At 41.2% G+C, this 16,053-nt stretch overlaps 1 protein-coding gene across 2 annotated transcripts; it reads right to left on the bottom strand.

The window, feature by feature from the left end:
- TNFRSF1B (TNF receptor superfamily member 1B) lies at positions 1–14,068 on the bottom strand. Of its 2 annotated transcripts, XM_058039327.1 has the most exons (11): positions 13,937–13,966; positions 12,554–12,603; positions 8,220–8,325; positions 6,230–6,358; positions 5,000–5,149; positions 4,218–4,311; positions 3,948–4,135; positions 3,183–3,257; positions 2,601–2,638; positions 1,771–2,038; positions 1–1,222 (listed from the first exon to the last, which is right to left on the bottom strand). In XM_058039327.1, exons 2-11 carry the CDS (start codon positions 12,554–12,556, stop codon positions 924–926), a joined length of 1,350 nt encoding a protein of 449 aa, XP_057895310.1. In that variant the 5' UTR covers positions 12,557–12,603; positions 13,937–13,966; the 3' UTR covers positions 1–923. The 2 variants fall into 2 exon arrangements, with proteins under 2 accessions (XP_057895310.1, XP_057895309.1); XM_058039326.1 differs by lacking the exon at positions 12,554–12,603 and having other exon boundaries at positions 13,937–14,068.
- Positions 14,069–16,053: the final 1,985 nt, after the last annotated feature.

Raw genomic sequence — 16,053 nt, 5'->3', positions numbered from 1 at the left:
AGGTTTGAGTAAATTCCATTTATTATAGATGATGTTCTGCCACCTGAGGGCAGTGAGCTATTTGGCAAAGATAATCACAGGGATCTGCTCTAATAGTCACTGAACACAGGGAAAATATTTTGGATTTATGGGTTTACCTCAACAATGAGGTCAGGATCAATTGGGGAAACATGTTACCTCAGCCAGGACACAAAGGTGACGAACTCTAGGGTTGTCAACAAAAGGAACTTCCTTCCTCCAAGATAAAAACAGTTCAATCTGGATTTTTCCCTTCTAAAACAAAATGAATATGTACAGGCAATGAAATGCTGTTGTTTAGACATAACAGTAGTAATTTTAGTTGTAAAAAAGAGCTGGTGTAAAAGATTTCACTTCCTGATATCCTATGTGTACTTAAGAAATTTGGTCTGATAATGAGAAAAAAACAAACTGTAATAATAAAGGAAATATCCAGGAGGGTGAGGGAAAGTATGACAACTAAAGTACAGGATAGGAACTGATAGCTTTAAAATTTAAATCAAATGGATGATTCCTGAGCATTGAAAGAATGATAATTTAAATCCAGTCCCTTAGAAGTGCTGTCACATCCATGTTCTTGGCATTGTGGCAGACCTTGAATAAAAATCATCATCACAAGAAGTCTCAGGAGAAAGCTTAAGGGCATAAAGTTTGAAAAATATTTCTTTTCAAGTCTGATAAAGGTCCTCTTAGAGTATCACAGAAGAAAGGGAGGAGTTGGCCACTCAATTTTAAAGTTTTTCTTTTAAACTGCAAAGCAACAGAAGACACTAAAAAGCATCAGTGTCTATATTCATCTGAAATTTCAAATCTCTGTAAGAAAGCTATATTTACCATAATGTTTGTTTTATAAGACAAGAGATGGTTTGATTATCAGTCAATCAGCATATTATCTGTAATTTCCTTTAACTGGTTTTCATCCCAGCATCTTGAATGCCAAGAGGAACCTTCTTTTCTTCTGGAAGTAAGTCCTGAAGTAAATTGTCCTCATTTTCCACTGCAATGTGAATTTCAGTTTCTTTGTTCAAGGCATTTTCTTCTTTTGAAGGGAGGGTTTCTTCCCCTGTTGGGGAACCCCAGGGAGTGTGCCCATTATCCCTGACAGTTGAATTTATCTGCTCAGGGCACTGGGAGCTGCAGTCTGGTCTGCAAAATTTCACAATGCACGTCACATTCACCTGTGTTCCTCCATTACCAGAATGTTCTGTCAAATAAACACAAAACACAGAAGAATGAAACCAGAACAGGGCAGCTGGATCCTTTATCCAGCTCTTTGACTTGCAGGTAAAATAGACAGTAAATATCTTTTAGCTTCACTTAATTCAGTCAAGCTGGTTGAGTTGGTTCTGTAATATTTTGGTACCATAAAATTCATGTATCTCCCCAGAAATAAAAAAGCTGCCAAAATTAATGCAGAGATCTGGATTGCAAACAATTCTTGCTCATCTGTTGTCATTTCAAATGCTTTTGACAATGTTCTTTTGTAACTGCTCCCTTTGGCTTCTACTCCCACCCACAGGTAAGTGCCAACCACCTGATCCCCCAGCCCCTAAATCCCTGTTTGTCCACTGAGGAAACTCTATTATTTCAGGATGGCAACTTAAAACAATCATTTTTTCTTTTCAAAAGCTACTAAATTTTCTCTCTGCTGAACAGGACTCAGATGTTTTATCCTGCCATTTAGACTTCTGCTAAAAAGACTCATAATTGATAAATTTCAAGAGGTTCTGGATCATTCAGAATCATTACTACCTGAACTTGCAGAGCTGTGTCTGTCTCCACTCAGGAATTTAGAACCTTCAGGAGGTGAATGTTGCTGCTGAAATCCTCCTGAGTTTTTATTTTCATCATTCTCTTTACTTATTACACTGCTGGTTGCAGATCCAGTTGGATTCAGGATACTGCTGCTGGACCCAGAAGTTTCCAAGAGATGCTGTTGTTCCTGTTCAGAACTCCTGGAGTTCTGCAATTCTGCATCTCTGACTTTTTTGTCACGCTGTTTTTCTGGAGGGGGGAAAGGCTGGAACATTTGCAGAGAAATGCAAAATGTTAATATTAAAAAAAAAAAAAAAAAAAAAAAAAAAACAAACAAAACAAGCAACCCACTAGCAAAGAACTGGTGAGTATTTTGCCAGCTAAAGAAACAAGTGATGATTGGAACTAGAGGAGTTTTAATGCTCCTTCCAATCCAAGCCATTCTGTAATTATTTTCATTTTGCACAGTGATGGGTGCAAGTGAAGTCCATAACAGCTCATTAGGGGTTCAGCAAAATGAACCCATCTCCTGAAGGCACCACAGCACTGCTCTGATTACTTAGGGACCAAATTTAGTTTTCAAATTTAGTTTTTAAAACCCCACCTGGGTTTTAGTGCTGTTTTCAGCCTCACATAGAGTGAGGTTGGGACATTATGTGGGATATATAAGGTACATCTTACATCCTTGCTTGGGGACCAAACCACCCTGTTCTCACTGCAGATTTCTTGCTGCTGTGCTGTTTTCTTCTACTTGTATTTAGGTGAGAGTTTATGATTTCTGTGTAACTTTTAAAGAAATAGAAGAGATGGAAAGAGAGGACACTCACCCAACCTGCCTCTGTAGCTGCTGCAGAGTACACAGGGGCTGCCAGTGAGCAAAGACAGTTTGTTAGCACCCAAACCTGTCCCTTTTACAACAGCTGCACCCCAAAAAGGCTGTCATCCCCTGCTCCTGGAATAAACTTCAAATATACATTTATTGCACACAGTTTGAACACATTGGAACCTGTATTGCATTAATTTTGTGACTTAATTAGGCAGGAAGCAAAGAGATGCCTCAGCATTAATTCATCATTTTTCTTGTATAGTGTCAGTGAGAAAAGGTATTGATGACAATAAACCACATTCATGTCTGTTTAATTATAACACTTGAAATTGTCTAATATTTCAATGATGAGGTACCAAATATTTAACAAGCTTCAGCAGTAGCACAACTGTTGCACAGTTGTCCAACTCCAAGGCTGTTGGGTATTTAGACAATTACCTAAAACCTGAGGAACAAGACAGATTTGAAGAAAGCTGCCATCTTAGACACTAATTTCAGTCAACCACCAGGCTCAGGTAATGAGAAATAAGGTAACATTTCACAGTTTTTACAGATTTGCTTGGATTCACCTCATGAATCTTACCTTTTATTTTTGAGACTAAGAAATACCCCAAAGTAGCAATTATCAGGATCAGTAACAATGGCCCTGCTACTGCTCCTGAAAATAAATAAAATAAGAAATTATTTAGCAGCTTGATCTAATTAGAAAAAGGTAGTTTTGTATTTTCTGTGCCTCACTACAAAAGCTAAATTTACAAGTATTTTTTATGTCTGACATTCACATTGGATGCTTTAATTGTCAGACACCAAGGTCCCATTTCAGCCACCACCACTTCATAAAACTGAATTCTCCTCTCCTGAGGACAGACTTCTGAAAAGTGAGGACAGATTTTTGGACTTGGTCCCAAAAAGTATTTCTCTGGCCAAGCAAGAGTTTGTCACATACAAGGCCAAGTAGCTCAAAATGCTCCTAAACATCTCTGCCTTCTCCTGTGAAAAGCAGAGAGCACATCCACACCCAGGAATGCTGTCAGGACCTTCTGTCTGACAGAAGACTCACAGACCTCTCACCAGGTCATGTTTGCCTCAATCCAGAATTTAAGATACAAACTTTTCTACCAGCTATAGCAGCAATTATCAGGAAATCCTTGTATAATCTAGTTTGGGTTTTTTAGAAATAATGCAGATGCACAGGTAAAAATGCAGTTCACTACAAGCTGTGTCACATTGAATTAATTGAGCTCTCCTGAGGTTCTGTTTGGTGACTGGTTTTGGAAAGACACTGAGAACTAAATATAAGCTTGGTTCCTGAGCAGACAAAAGTGACTTTAAATGAGTTAAAGCTCACCAGTGATGTGGGACAGGTCAGATACAGAGTTTAACGTGACAGGTTGAGTTATTATTTCAGCTTTGTGGGAAACTGGACTTTGGGTCACAAGTAGGTTCCAAATGGTGTGAGGCAGAACCGTGGCTCTTCCTGAGTCACTGCAAACAGTGTCATTCCTGCTGTTCCCAGGGACAGCCACTGATTTACAGCTGCAAGAGACAAAAAGAGAAGTCAGGAACACCAGAAAGCCCTGCACAGTTAAGGCTGCTGATGGACAGAACTCTGGCTCACACGGTGTGGGGTATGCAGCTGGTGTTGTAGGATTCCTCAGGTGAAAACGTGCCAGGAGGACAAGGTTCACATTCTGTGTCTGTGCTGTCTGTCCCTTTAAACAAAGAGGAAAACTCCAGTTACTTATCTGGTGAGAAACAAGAATGAATATTCAGGGTCTGCAAGAGATCCCAGCAATTATATAGAAGCAGTGCAAAAATGCAGTCTGTGACTGTCACAGGAGACATTCACTTGATGCACCCAACCCAAAAAGATTAACCAGCTGTAATTTTGGTACCATTAAAGGTTCAAATGTGGTGCTTCAGACAAAGCTTTTCACCGACTGACTACCATACTGTTGAGTTCTGCATCTTCTCAAAATGATTCCTCATTTTTTTTAATGTTTAGCATTTCAAGTATTTTTAAATTATTTATCATTTGAGACAGATGTATTATCATGGTAGATTCCATCAACCAACAAAACCAGATCAATTCTGCAGGACAGCATAGAGTCATCATTATTTACTGTACCCAAAATTCCACCTGAAGCCCTTTTTCAAGGATTTAAGGAGTGATTAAGTGGTCTTGGATCTCAGTCACTTTTACAGAATAAATCACTTTTTGATATATGACAGTAAGAAATTGCAATGTGTTGTCACTTTGAATATACCTCTGGAGAACACTGCTACTCTGGTTAGTGCCCACTTGCTTAGAATTAATATAAACCCTAACAGGAATGCACAGCTGAAGGGAATTAGGCCAGAATAAATGTGCAGTAAGCAGAGTGTTCAAAATCAAATTACCTCTTCTGGAAACCCTGTAGCCTTTGCCACATTTTTTGTGTGTTCTACACACTTCACAGTACTCATCCAGCCTGGAAACACAGTACTTGTGGGGTGGGCAGCTACAGATCCTGTCCTGGGACCTGGTGCACGTTTGATTCTGTACAAGCCCTGGTTTGAAAACAAAAATAAAGCAGCAAGATGTCATTGACAGCATTTAAAATCACAGCCTGCAGTGTTTCGAGTGAACATGAGGTGATGTTCACATACAAATTTTGGGCTTGTATAGCACCATAAACCAATGTGTTACATGCCCAATGTCTACATTTTCAGAAGAGTTTTCTCTCTCTAGGAAAGGAGAAATTTGCACCTGCAGGGTGCACATTTAAAACTCTGTGCCTGCAGTTGTGCTATATTTTGTTGTAATTCCAAACATGGCCATTTGTGTTTACCACTGCCACACCTGGGGGCCACACTGAGATTTTCAGTCCGTGCAGATCATGTCACTGTTATTAATGTGTTTGGAGATTTTACTACAAATATTTTCATATTGTAATTAATCGGCTTTTGTAAGATTATCTACTTAGACAAGACCAAAGGTCCTTTCAACTTAGACTGTATCCTTAAAACTTACTTCTCAGTGAATCAAGTACAGAATGTTCTACACCAATTTCCATTAGAAATGATGGAGAACAGCATGACTGAGTTCATTAATGCAGGTGATCTATTAGCCCAAAGTACAGGTGCTGGTACAATGTTCTACCTTAGGTACTGTTCAGCTGCTTCAGTGAACAGAACCAGTGTGCTCTCACTGACTGCTGCTTTGCAAAATAAAACAATGTTTATTTTGCAAAATGGACCCATGTTTACTGTTGTTACTTCAGCGGACAAAATGAGAAATGACAGGATGCTGGAAATGTAATTATCCATTTATCCATGTCCAAGTTAGGTATTAAAGTCTCTTGATGGGATGTTATAAGCAGGAGCTTATTCTACTGATGGCATTTGGAATATTTTAGTGATGTACTGCCTTAGCTTTTAATAATACAAGTCCTCATTTTTAGGACTTAAGAAGAAAAAGAGCCAGGGCTCCCTGCAAGATTTTTTTCCTTGATTCCTATCCCTAAATCTTACACATTCCAAAAGCATGAGGATTATTCAAGTGATTGACAAAATCTCATGGGTTTCTTAGGAGAAAAGGTTAAACCAAGCCCAGTCTTTGAGCAAGCCCCTTTCCTAACCCAAGCCTACCTTTCCTGCAGGGTGCTGAGCAGGCAAAGCACTGTGGAGAATGATTCCAGATGGCTGTGTAGGTTTTAGGTCTGCAGGGGCTGCACTTGGTGTCCGTGGTGTGACTGCAGCTCCCTGTCCTATACTTACCTATTAAAAGAAAAAAAAACCCAAACCAAATCAGAGAAATCATCTCACTGGAAAGGATCACGAGGAATTAAGGCTCATTCTGAGCTGTAGAATCCTTTCCCTTCACTGACATGATCAGATTGGTATCATACACCACGCATTGATGTTGAGAACTGCATGTCTCTACAGGGAAAGTCTGATTTATGTCCATCCATGTTTGACCCCTTTTCTTACATTCAGTTCAGTGGATTCCAGACACATTCAAAACAAGACAAACCAAAATCCCTCAGCACATACTTAGATGCAGCTACCACAATAAAAAACCCAAATATTTTACTTTTGCAGAAGCTGTTTTGTGGTGAACACGTGGAAGTGTTTCACAACCAAAGTCAGGCATGTGCCAGAATGATGTGCCTGAGTGAGACCCTTTATTACAGACAGTGGGTGGAGAGGGCAAAGCTTCCCACCACCAGCAGAGTTTGTACTATTTCTCACATTTAGTACAGTGATGGGAGCATGCGAGTTCCAACATTAATTTTGGAGAAAACACCTCAATTGCCATTTCCCTTTCATGTGAAAGGGGAAATAAGATAAAAGTCAATGTCTCATATCCTTTACAAAAATATCCTGGAAAACATAATCAGGAAGCAGGAATAACACTGAAAAATTTTTAGAGGTGCTTGGAGAATCTGTTTTTCAAAAGAAGAAGCCCTGGAGGTGAGCCAAATTAATTCTTTCCAAAGACTTTGTTTTCCCCTGCACTTAATTAAAGCTTTGCATTCTGCATCCTGCATCTTGCTCATGATCTAGGCTGATTCACTGAACACTACATAACACAACTGAAAAGTTTTACTTATGAATTCTCATCTTTCATCTGTCATGAACAAAGGAAGTTTGCAGATCTATCTAGATTATTGCAGTTAATTCAAGAAGCTGCAGCTGTTTCAGCAAATACTGATTTCCTGTTTGAACTTCCGGATCTGACAGACATTCAGCATTTATGAAGAAAAATTTTCTTTGCTCAGCATGTAATGAGAAAGAAAAGGCAGGTTTTTTTCCCCTATCTAATATAATAATATGGTTGCAACTTCTTTGCCCAGCATGTAATGAGAAAAAAAAGGCAGTTTTTTTTTCCCTATCTAATATAATAATATAATTGCAACTTATTGCATAAACTCTGTGACCAAAATCTCCACAGAACATTACTATCCCCTCCAAAAAAACAATCCCAAAGCCCACAGACAACGACTTTGGCTAACTACAGGTCACTTATAATCACCCCTGGAGTGCAGGATGTGACAGCTCAGAGCAGACAGTGTCTGCAGTCCTGTCCCCAGTGTGACAGTGCTCTGCAGTGTCTGATTTACACTAAAAGACAACAACTCCCTTAATGAGCAAAGACAGACTGACCTGTCCAATGGAAAGCCCCTTAGATAAGTGATATTATCACAGCACAGAAACCAAGCTTTACTTCATGCCCTGTTTTACAACACATATTTTTATTAATGGGCTAGGATCTGTGTTGCCTATTTTTTGTAATTCTCCTAGTGAGTGTTGCTTCCCCTCCAGTGTTGACTAAAATTACTTTAATTACCTTAATGAAAACCTCACGGAGAACTGTGCTTAGACAAGCTGAGAAGCTACCTTCTGGTAAGTCTTAGCCCAGTTAACCTTGAAGGAGAATTCCAGTTCTGATGGACAGTGTGTCTCTTTTGCCGGTGTTTTGCAGTCACAGTGTTTTGTTGTCTTTGTTGAGGAAGAATGCATTACAACAGCAAAAATCTGATTCACTTTATACATATAAATAATCAAAATACACTATGATCATCTGAAAACTGAGTGAATTTGGCTGTGTAAAGTAATAGTTTGAATGATAACCTACCTGGAGGGCACTGGCTGCAGCATTTATCAAGTTCTTCATCATAGAATTCAGTGCTGGGATCGTTGCATCGTTGTGCAAGCTGTGGTGTGTAAGGTAATGAATATTCCTAGGAGAAATCAAGGGCAAGTCACGAGTCATAAATCCATTCTGATCCTGAATTAGAGACTCAAAAGAGACAAATGCCTAAAGAGCAGTGCAATTACAGGCACCTTCCCTTCCAAGGCACCAGTGGAGCTATAATGAAACAGCACAGAGCAGATGCCAGGAGGCTGCAGGGCCATGAACAGATAATGAGCTGCATGTGACCCCTCTGAGGTTCCTTTGTTTCCCAAAGATCCACCACAAACCAAGTGATTTCTCCAGGTTTAGGTTCAAAAGAGTGCAGTGGAACCAAAGAGCTGAGTGCCTTATCCTCAGCTGCCATGGCTCAAACAACATCTGACAAAGCACCAGAGAAACCGAAATTCCGACCTGTGGGTTTGTGGGAGAAACATTTACTGTAAAGTGGCTCAAAAACTTCAGTCAGTCTTTCCAAAGAAAAGGGAAAAAGGCTTTTATCTTTCCAGACACTCTGTGATTCCTTCCTGAGCAAGGAAGGCCTTGATGTTTTGAAAATGATGTCTCCAAAAACTTCTGAGAAGCAGCACCTTTGCAGAAGGTGCAGACAAATATGCAGATGAAATGCATTAGAGACAATCACGAAATAAATACAGGGTGCCTAATTTCAGCTCTCACTGATCAGCACAGCTCAATGAACAAGTGTCAAATTATTTAATGACTTACAGACTATTTTCAAAGGGAAAAATACACTCACTTAAAAAGGCTTCTGTTAGGTAGGACAAGTGTAGGAGTTTCCTGCTAGACCAAAAAGGCACTGTTAAAAAAGGATGTGACACTGCTCAGCTTTAAGGCATCATTGCAGTCTGAAGAGATTTCTTCATGTTTAATCTACACACATCTAGAGGAATCATTACTAAAATGAAAAATCAAAACAGGAACAAGATCTCGGGAGGCCGGTAATGAAAATGTCCTTCCTCCTTACTGAAAAACATCTTGAACATCTATTGTGCCTTCATATTACTGACAAAGGAAATTAATGATTCTCACCCTCAGCAATTGCTTACAGGGAATTCAGCATTTTCTTATGCAGCTCATTGAAATATTCTACCTTTTATTTAGCTGTGATCAGAAACAGGATTTTGTCAACCTACTCAATGGGCAGTGTCAAAAAAACATTTTCTAAGAATGTGAAGGCAGAGAAAAGTCTAAATATCATAGGATGGACAATGATAAATCATCCTGTTTGCAAACTTGAGCTGACACTAAAATTTGACAAAGGAGAAAAGGGCTCTGCTCTCAACAAAAATATTTTTTATTAAGTTACTTTTTATTAGAAGAGGAAAGATCAAGTGTTGTCATCTCATTTTTGTAGTCACTATGATCAACTTCCTTAAAAATAGCAGTTGAGAGCCTTTTCAAAACATAAGACTTCAATGCAAGAGCAGACATGGGGGGGAAAAAAAAGCAGAAATACGATAAACCACATCACACATGACCCTGCTGGTGAGGTTTCCTGGCTAAAAAAATTAAAAGTTCTTATCTCATGCTCTTCCCTGTCTGTTGTAACTCCTGCCCTGTGAGCTGCAGACACAGGAAAACCTGTCAGTTGCTGGGTTCACACCTGTTTCTCTGAAGTTGTGCTTGGAAGGATCTCTCTGCTGTCTGATACCATCTCCCTGAAATTTTATCTGATGAGCTGTGGCCCTCAGTGACTTATAACTGACAATTTCTTCCCAAATGTCCTCAGAGAACATTATGGGAAACTAAAAGGGAGTTGTGACTGGCTTAGGCACAATTTACACACACACAGAGAGCCACACACACTGGCTCAGCTTGGTTTGCCCAAGGAATCCTTCCAATTCCCAACTGAAAGGATTAAATTCGTTTACTACACCCCATTTTCCAGCAATTTCACCAATCCTAAAGTCTGAGTTGGGCCATATAAAATTTCTGTCTGGCATCCAGATGCATTGGCTACTTTGGACTGAAAGACTGATGAGTAGAGGCCAGATTCTACGTCACAATCTTTGCATTTTGTTAGTGTTTGTATCCCTCACAAGACCTTATTTTATCCTGTTTTTACTGTGATTCAGTGTTCTACAAGCAGATTGTGTGAAGGGAAACTAACCTGATGCTGCACATTTTGCATTACAGGCTCAGAACTTCTCAGTCCAAATAGCAGTGCCTAATGGCAGCTGATTTAAAAGAAATTTATAAGGACTAAATTAAGAGTTTGGAAGACTTCATTTAATTTAACAGGTGCAAGAAGAAATAAAATGCCCCATATCTGTCTATCAGTAGAGGCACAAACATTCTTAAACATGAAATTTAGTTTAGCTCTATGCACATCAAATTTAGAAATACATTTTGGCATAGAAATTGGTAAACTATGCTTGCCTTTGACTTCCTAACTCACTAGGGAGATTTTTGCAATGCCTCTGCATTAAGCAATAACTAAGAAGTTACATACACAAAATCAGTGACTCCAGACTCTCTGGAGTTCCTGAATTGTTTGGATCATTTTCCTGTTTGCACTGCAGATATTACTGTACAGGTGACATAATTTGTCCCTGGAGAGGAGTGGCTAACAGTTATCTCCAGACAAGCTGAAAAGGCTTTATGTGTAATTAAATTTAAGTATCTTAAATAATAAAAATAAAACATGTTAATACAATGGATGAATCTATAACAATCCATTCATATAACACTCGTTTTCATTTCATTTTCACTCAAGGCCATTTAAACAAAGATATATAAGCATATATTTTAATCCTAATTCACATGTCTACATTTCTGTTGATCTATTTTTCATACATGTGCCTTCAAACCCCAGCTGTCAGTCAGAGGATCTGCAGAGGAATTACATTTGTGTGCAGTGTTCTTCACGCATGTGAAACCACAATGAAGTCACTGAGGTCTCTGGCGTAAAATCTGTTTCTATGGAAAGGACTTGACATACAGAGACACTATTTGCTGAGCTAGCAGACCTACTGGAGGCAGGAAAAAACAGAATTCTGTCTAAAATATTTAAACTTCTCATTTTAAAATAAGTTCTGTTGAATTTCACTAACCAGATGACACCAGTTCTTCTCTTTGAAAACTTCAGGTTATTACTGATAACCTGGGTGATTCAATTGTTCAAAATGGCAAAAATAATGTTCAGTTCCTGTGCCTAAGACAGGGACTGAGGCTGGGAACTCTCAGACACTTCCAGATGAATGAGATAAAACCCAAGAAGTGTCACTCAAGAACTATTGCTTTGCCAGTTTGTCTCCCTCAAAAATAAAGTTTTCTGTAACAAATCACTGTTAAAATTTGATATAACAGGCATGGGTTTTTTCCAGCTCTGTAGCAGGTGTGGTATCACTGAAACTATGTATTTGTTTTTCTAACTCTACATATAACTTTTCTAACTCTACATATTTCCTTATTTTGTCACAGTGCAAAAAGTGATGCTGAAAGTTTCTGTCATTATTTCCATCATTGTGTTTCAGTCATATTTAAAATAAGAGGAGAGCTGATTCCTTTTGAACCAAAGCCCCTTGCTCAGCATGAAACATGACAAACTTAAATTCTGGTGATAAGTTCTGCCACAATTCTGAGATTATCCCTTCTCTGTCTGCTTTATGCTATCCACTGCAAGGTGTCCAGTAAATCAGGTTTAAAACACTCTCACCTTAAAACCAGAGCTGAATTAAAAATTAGTGAGAAACACTAATTAAAATAATTATTTTAATATATTATCAGCTCACTGTAGCACCCCATACTCCTTAAAAGACCACAGTGTAATTCCAGGTTCAATGCACATTCTGACATCCTCACCTGATTTCACTGAACCTTTGCTTATCCAGCCTCAATTCCTATGATTAAATAAACATGTAAATAACATAAATATCCCATAAGAACACAGTCACCTGGACATCTCAGCAACATTTCCATATTTATCTTCACAATCCTGAACATTTTAAAACCAGACAGAAAAGTCCTATCAATACACCAGTACAGAAAACACTGAGTTGAAGGCAAACAGATCCCACTGAGCTCTTTGGCTGGCACAGCTACAAACCCTCACTGCCAAACACAGTGTGCAGCAGCAGCTGGATAAGGAAAAGAACAGTAACAGCTGCAGCACATCAGATTTTCATGCAAATTAAAAGGTTTTTCTATTTTAATAGGGAAGAGTTCTAGGGAACCAATGGAGCAGAACAATTCTTCCTGTGCAAACAATGTCATGTAGATATGGGGTTACACTCTGCACTTGCCAGGATGCTCACCATGGTTTTTACAGACACTCAAATAAGCCTTCAAAATCAACACATTTCCGCTGAAAATCCAGGAAAAGTTATTAGTCATTCCTTTGGGGAGCCAAGAAGTAACAACAACACAGACAAAGGCTCAGCTTTGAAGTTTTAAGAGTAGGGCTTGAGATTGCTGTAGAGATCACGGTGAATCCAGCCCAAGCCTGGGGGCACGGAGGGGACAAGGGACAGACAGGTGACAAGGGACAGACAGGTGACAAAGGACAGGAGACAAGGGACAGACAGGTGACAAGGGGCAGGAGAGAAGGGACAGGTGACAAAGGACAGACAAGCGACAAGGGACAGGTGACAAGGGGCAGAAAAGTGACAAGGGGCAGAAAAGTGACAAGGGGCAGATGAGAAGGGACAGGTGACAAGGAACAGACAGGTGACAGGGGGCAGGAGACAAAGGACAGGTGACAAGGGACAAGCAAGCGATAAGGGACAAGAGGCAAGGGACAGCCAAGGGACGGGTGACAAGGGACAGACAGGTGACAAAGGACAGGAGACAAGGGACAGACAAACGAAAAGGGACAGGTGACAAGGGGCGGGAGACAAGGGATAGGTGACAAGGGACAGACAGGCAACAAGGGGCAGGTGACAAGGGACAGGAGACAAGGGATAGGTGAAAACAGGCGATAAGGGGCAGGAGACAAGGAACAGGTGACAAGGGACAGGTGGCAAGGGACAGGTGGCAAGGGACAGGAGACAAGGGACAGGTGACAAGGGACAGTCAGGCGACAAGGGGCAGGAGACAAGGGACAGACAAGGTGTCTGTGACAAGGAACCGACAGGCAACAAGAGGCAGGAGACAAACAACAGGTGACAAGGGACAGACAAGTGACAAGAGGCAGGAGACAAGGGACAAGTGACAAGGGACAGACAGGCAACAAGGCGACAGACAAGGGACAGGTGGCAAGGGATAGGAGACAAGGGACAGGTGACAAGGGACAGTCAGGCAACAAGAGGCAGGAGACAAGGGACAAGTGACAAGGGACAGACAGGCGACAAGGAACAGACAAGTGACAAGGGGCAGACAGGTGACAAATAGAGCTCACACACAGCAATGGGACGCTGCCTCCAGGGCTCCATCACCAGGGGATGCCCACGGGCGTTTCCCCCGCGGCGCTCCCGCATCCCGGGAGCAGCATCCCGGGAGCAGCATCCCGGGAGCAGCATCCCCGTTACAGCGCCCCGGCATCGCTCGCCCAGCCCGGCATCGCTCGCCCAGCCCGGCCCCGCTCGCCCAGCCCGGCATCGCTCACCCAGCCCGCATCGCTCACCCAGCCCGGCCCCGCTCACCCAGCCCGGCCCCGCTCACCCAGCCCGGCCCCGCTCACCCAGCCCGGCCCCGCTCACCCGCCCGGCCGCGGCGCCCATCAGTGCCGGGATCAGTGCCGGGATCAACGCCAGGATCCACGCCGGGATCAGCACCGGGATGGGCCCCGGGAGCAGCGGCCGGCGCGGCCCCATCGCCGCCAAACCGGCCCGGGCGGGCCCCGCAGACGCCGCCCCGGGGCCGCGGCTCTCCCGCCCCGAAGCGGCGCCGCTCGCCCCGGGCTGGTTGCGGAACCCACAAACGGCACACCCGCTGTGAAACTGCGATTGCAGCGCTGGACGCACGTGGGGATCGTTCCTCTAAAATGACATGCGTGGCTCCGGGAACTCCAGGTCCTTTTTAAAATGTCCCTCTCTACGCCATATGCGTGCAATTTCAATAGGTTCACACATATTCATTTTACTGATTTTGCTGCTAATTTTTTCTTTATCAGAAAGAATTCCTGGGTCGTTTTGACCTTGCTTTCTGCATCAGCCTCTCTCTGTGTGTCCGTTTCAGAGTTCAAGGGGCTTCTCCTTTATCTCTGTCCTTTGGCTGAAGCAGATTATTAGAGCATAGGTTTTTTGTGAGAACAGTCACACCAAACATCTACAGACTTAATTCAAAGATGTACATTTCACTTAAATCAAAATGGATTTCTATTCTGGAAGATTTCCAGTCTGTCTTGTGGTGTATACGGAGGGTCTGTCTCTTCAGCCCCTTCATAGAATATTGAGTTAGATCAGCAAAGTGCCACTCCCTCACCCCACAGTAAAAAGTTACCTTTGCAGCATTCCAATATTCATTAATACTCATTAATACTCATTAATACCAGTCACTCGTGTGTCACATACAGCTAGGATGGTACAGACAGACTTTACTATAAATTCAGCCCTGCTCCTGAGAAAAACTGTAATCCACTAAAAGCTCCGTGAGCTTCAAATGGCTTTCTTGCAAAAATCCACTGCCAGGTGTCCAGTAAATCAGGTTCAAAATACTCTCACCTTAAAATCAGAGCTGAATTAAAAATTAGTGAGAAACAGATGAAAGAATTATTTTAATATATTATCAGCTCACCGTAGCACCCTGTACTCCTTAAAAGACCACAGTGTAATTCCAGGTTCAATACACATTCTGATATCCTCACCTGATTTCACTGAATCTTTGCTTAGCCAGCCTAAATTCTAAACTTCTGAGGCTGAAATGATCAACAATATAACATTTACAGATCAAACAGGAAAAGCGTGGCCGTGGCTTAAAATCCATGTAATTTTTAATTCAGAGATTACCAGCATTATTAAACCAGCTAACTATAACACATCCAGCAGGTTGCAAGGCATATTGTTCCTTTAGAAAGCTGTTCTAGTGAAAAAGATTAATTAATATACAAGAGTGGAAATACACAACTACAGTCATTGCAGAACAGCCCCAAACAATCACAGCCAGGTAAATGTGGTTATTCAGTTTGTGGATTCACAAACTGGTGTTCTGTAAAATGAAGTATGTAGTGAAGTTAAAGTAGATGTGGAAAAGGTCAACTAAAGTGACCAAGGCAGTGGAGCATCAAACTTACATGAGTAATATGAAAAAGTGGGACTCAAACTGGAGGCTAGTGCAATCAAAGCTGAGATACAATCAATCACAAAAGCAACTTGGTTGAAAAAAAATAATATAAAAAGCAACTCACTGACTTCAGTAAGGCAACAGCTAGTGACATTCACTGAAATAAAGAGGCCAGTTCCAAAGTGCTAAAAGTCCTTTACGCAGTGCATGATATCTGTAATCTTTTGCCACAGGTGCTTATGGAGGCAGATTGTACTTGGAAATTCAAAAGAGAGAAGAAAAACTAATGGTGATATAAGAGAATAATAAATCAAAATCTTTGACATCCTCAACCCAATGGCAGCTGCACCTGCAGAACCATGCTGAATGCAAAGAGCAGCTATGGTGTTCCTAACTAATCCAATCCCTTCCTGCAACTGTCAGAGCTGAAATGTTGGGCTCAAGCTCCAGTCTGGCCCAAGAAGGTGTTTTTGTGTTCACTCTGAGACAGAAGTCACTGCAGCTGCACCCAAACTACAGAGCAAGTAATGGGTTTTGTGGTTCCTTTTTTTTGATTATTAAGACACACTTTGTCATGTTGCTCATTTTCCATTGG

Source organism: Melospiza georgiana, chromosome 22 (assembly GCF_028018845.1).
Source record: "Melospiza georgiana isolate bMelGeo1 chromosome 22, bMelGeo1.pri, whole genome shotgun sequence".
Classification (NCBI taxonomy): Eukaryota; Metazoa; Chordata; class Aves; order Passeriformes; family Passerellidae; genus Melospiza; species Melospiza georgiana.
The sequence above is the reverse complement of the archived record's forward strand: the minus strand, read 5'-3'. Positions and strand labels throughout refer to the sequence as shown.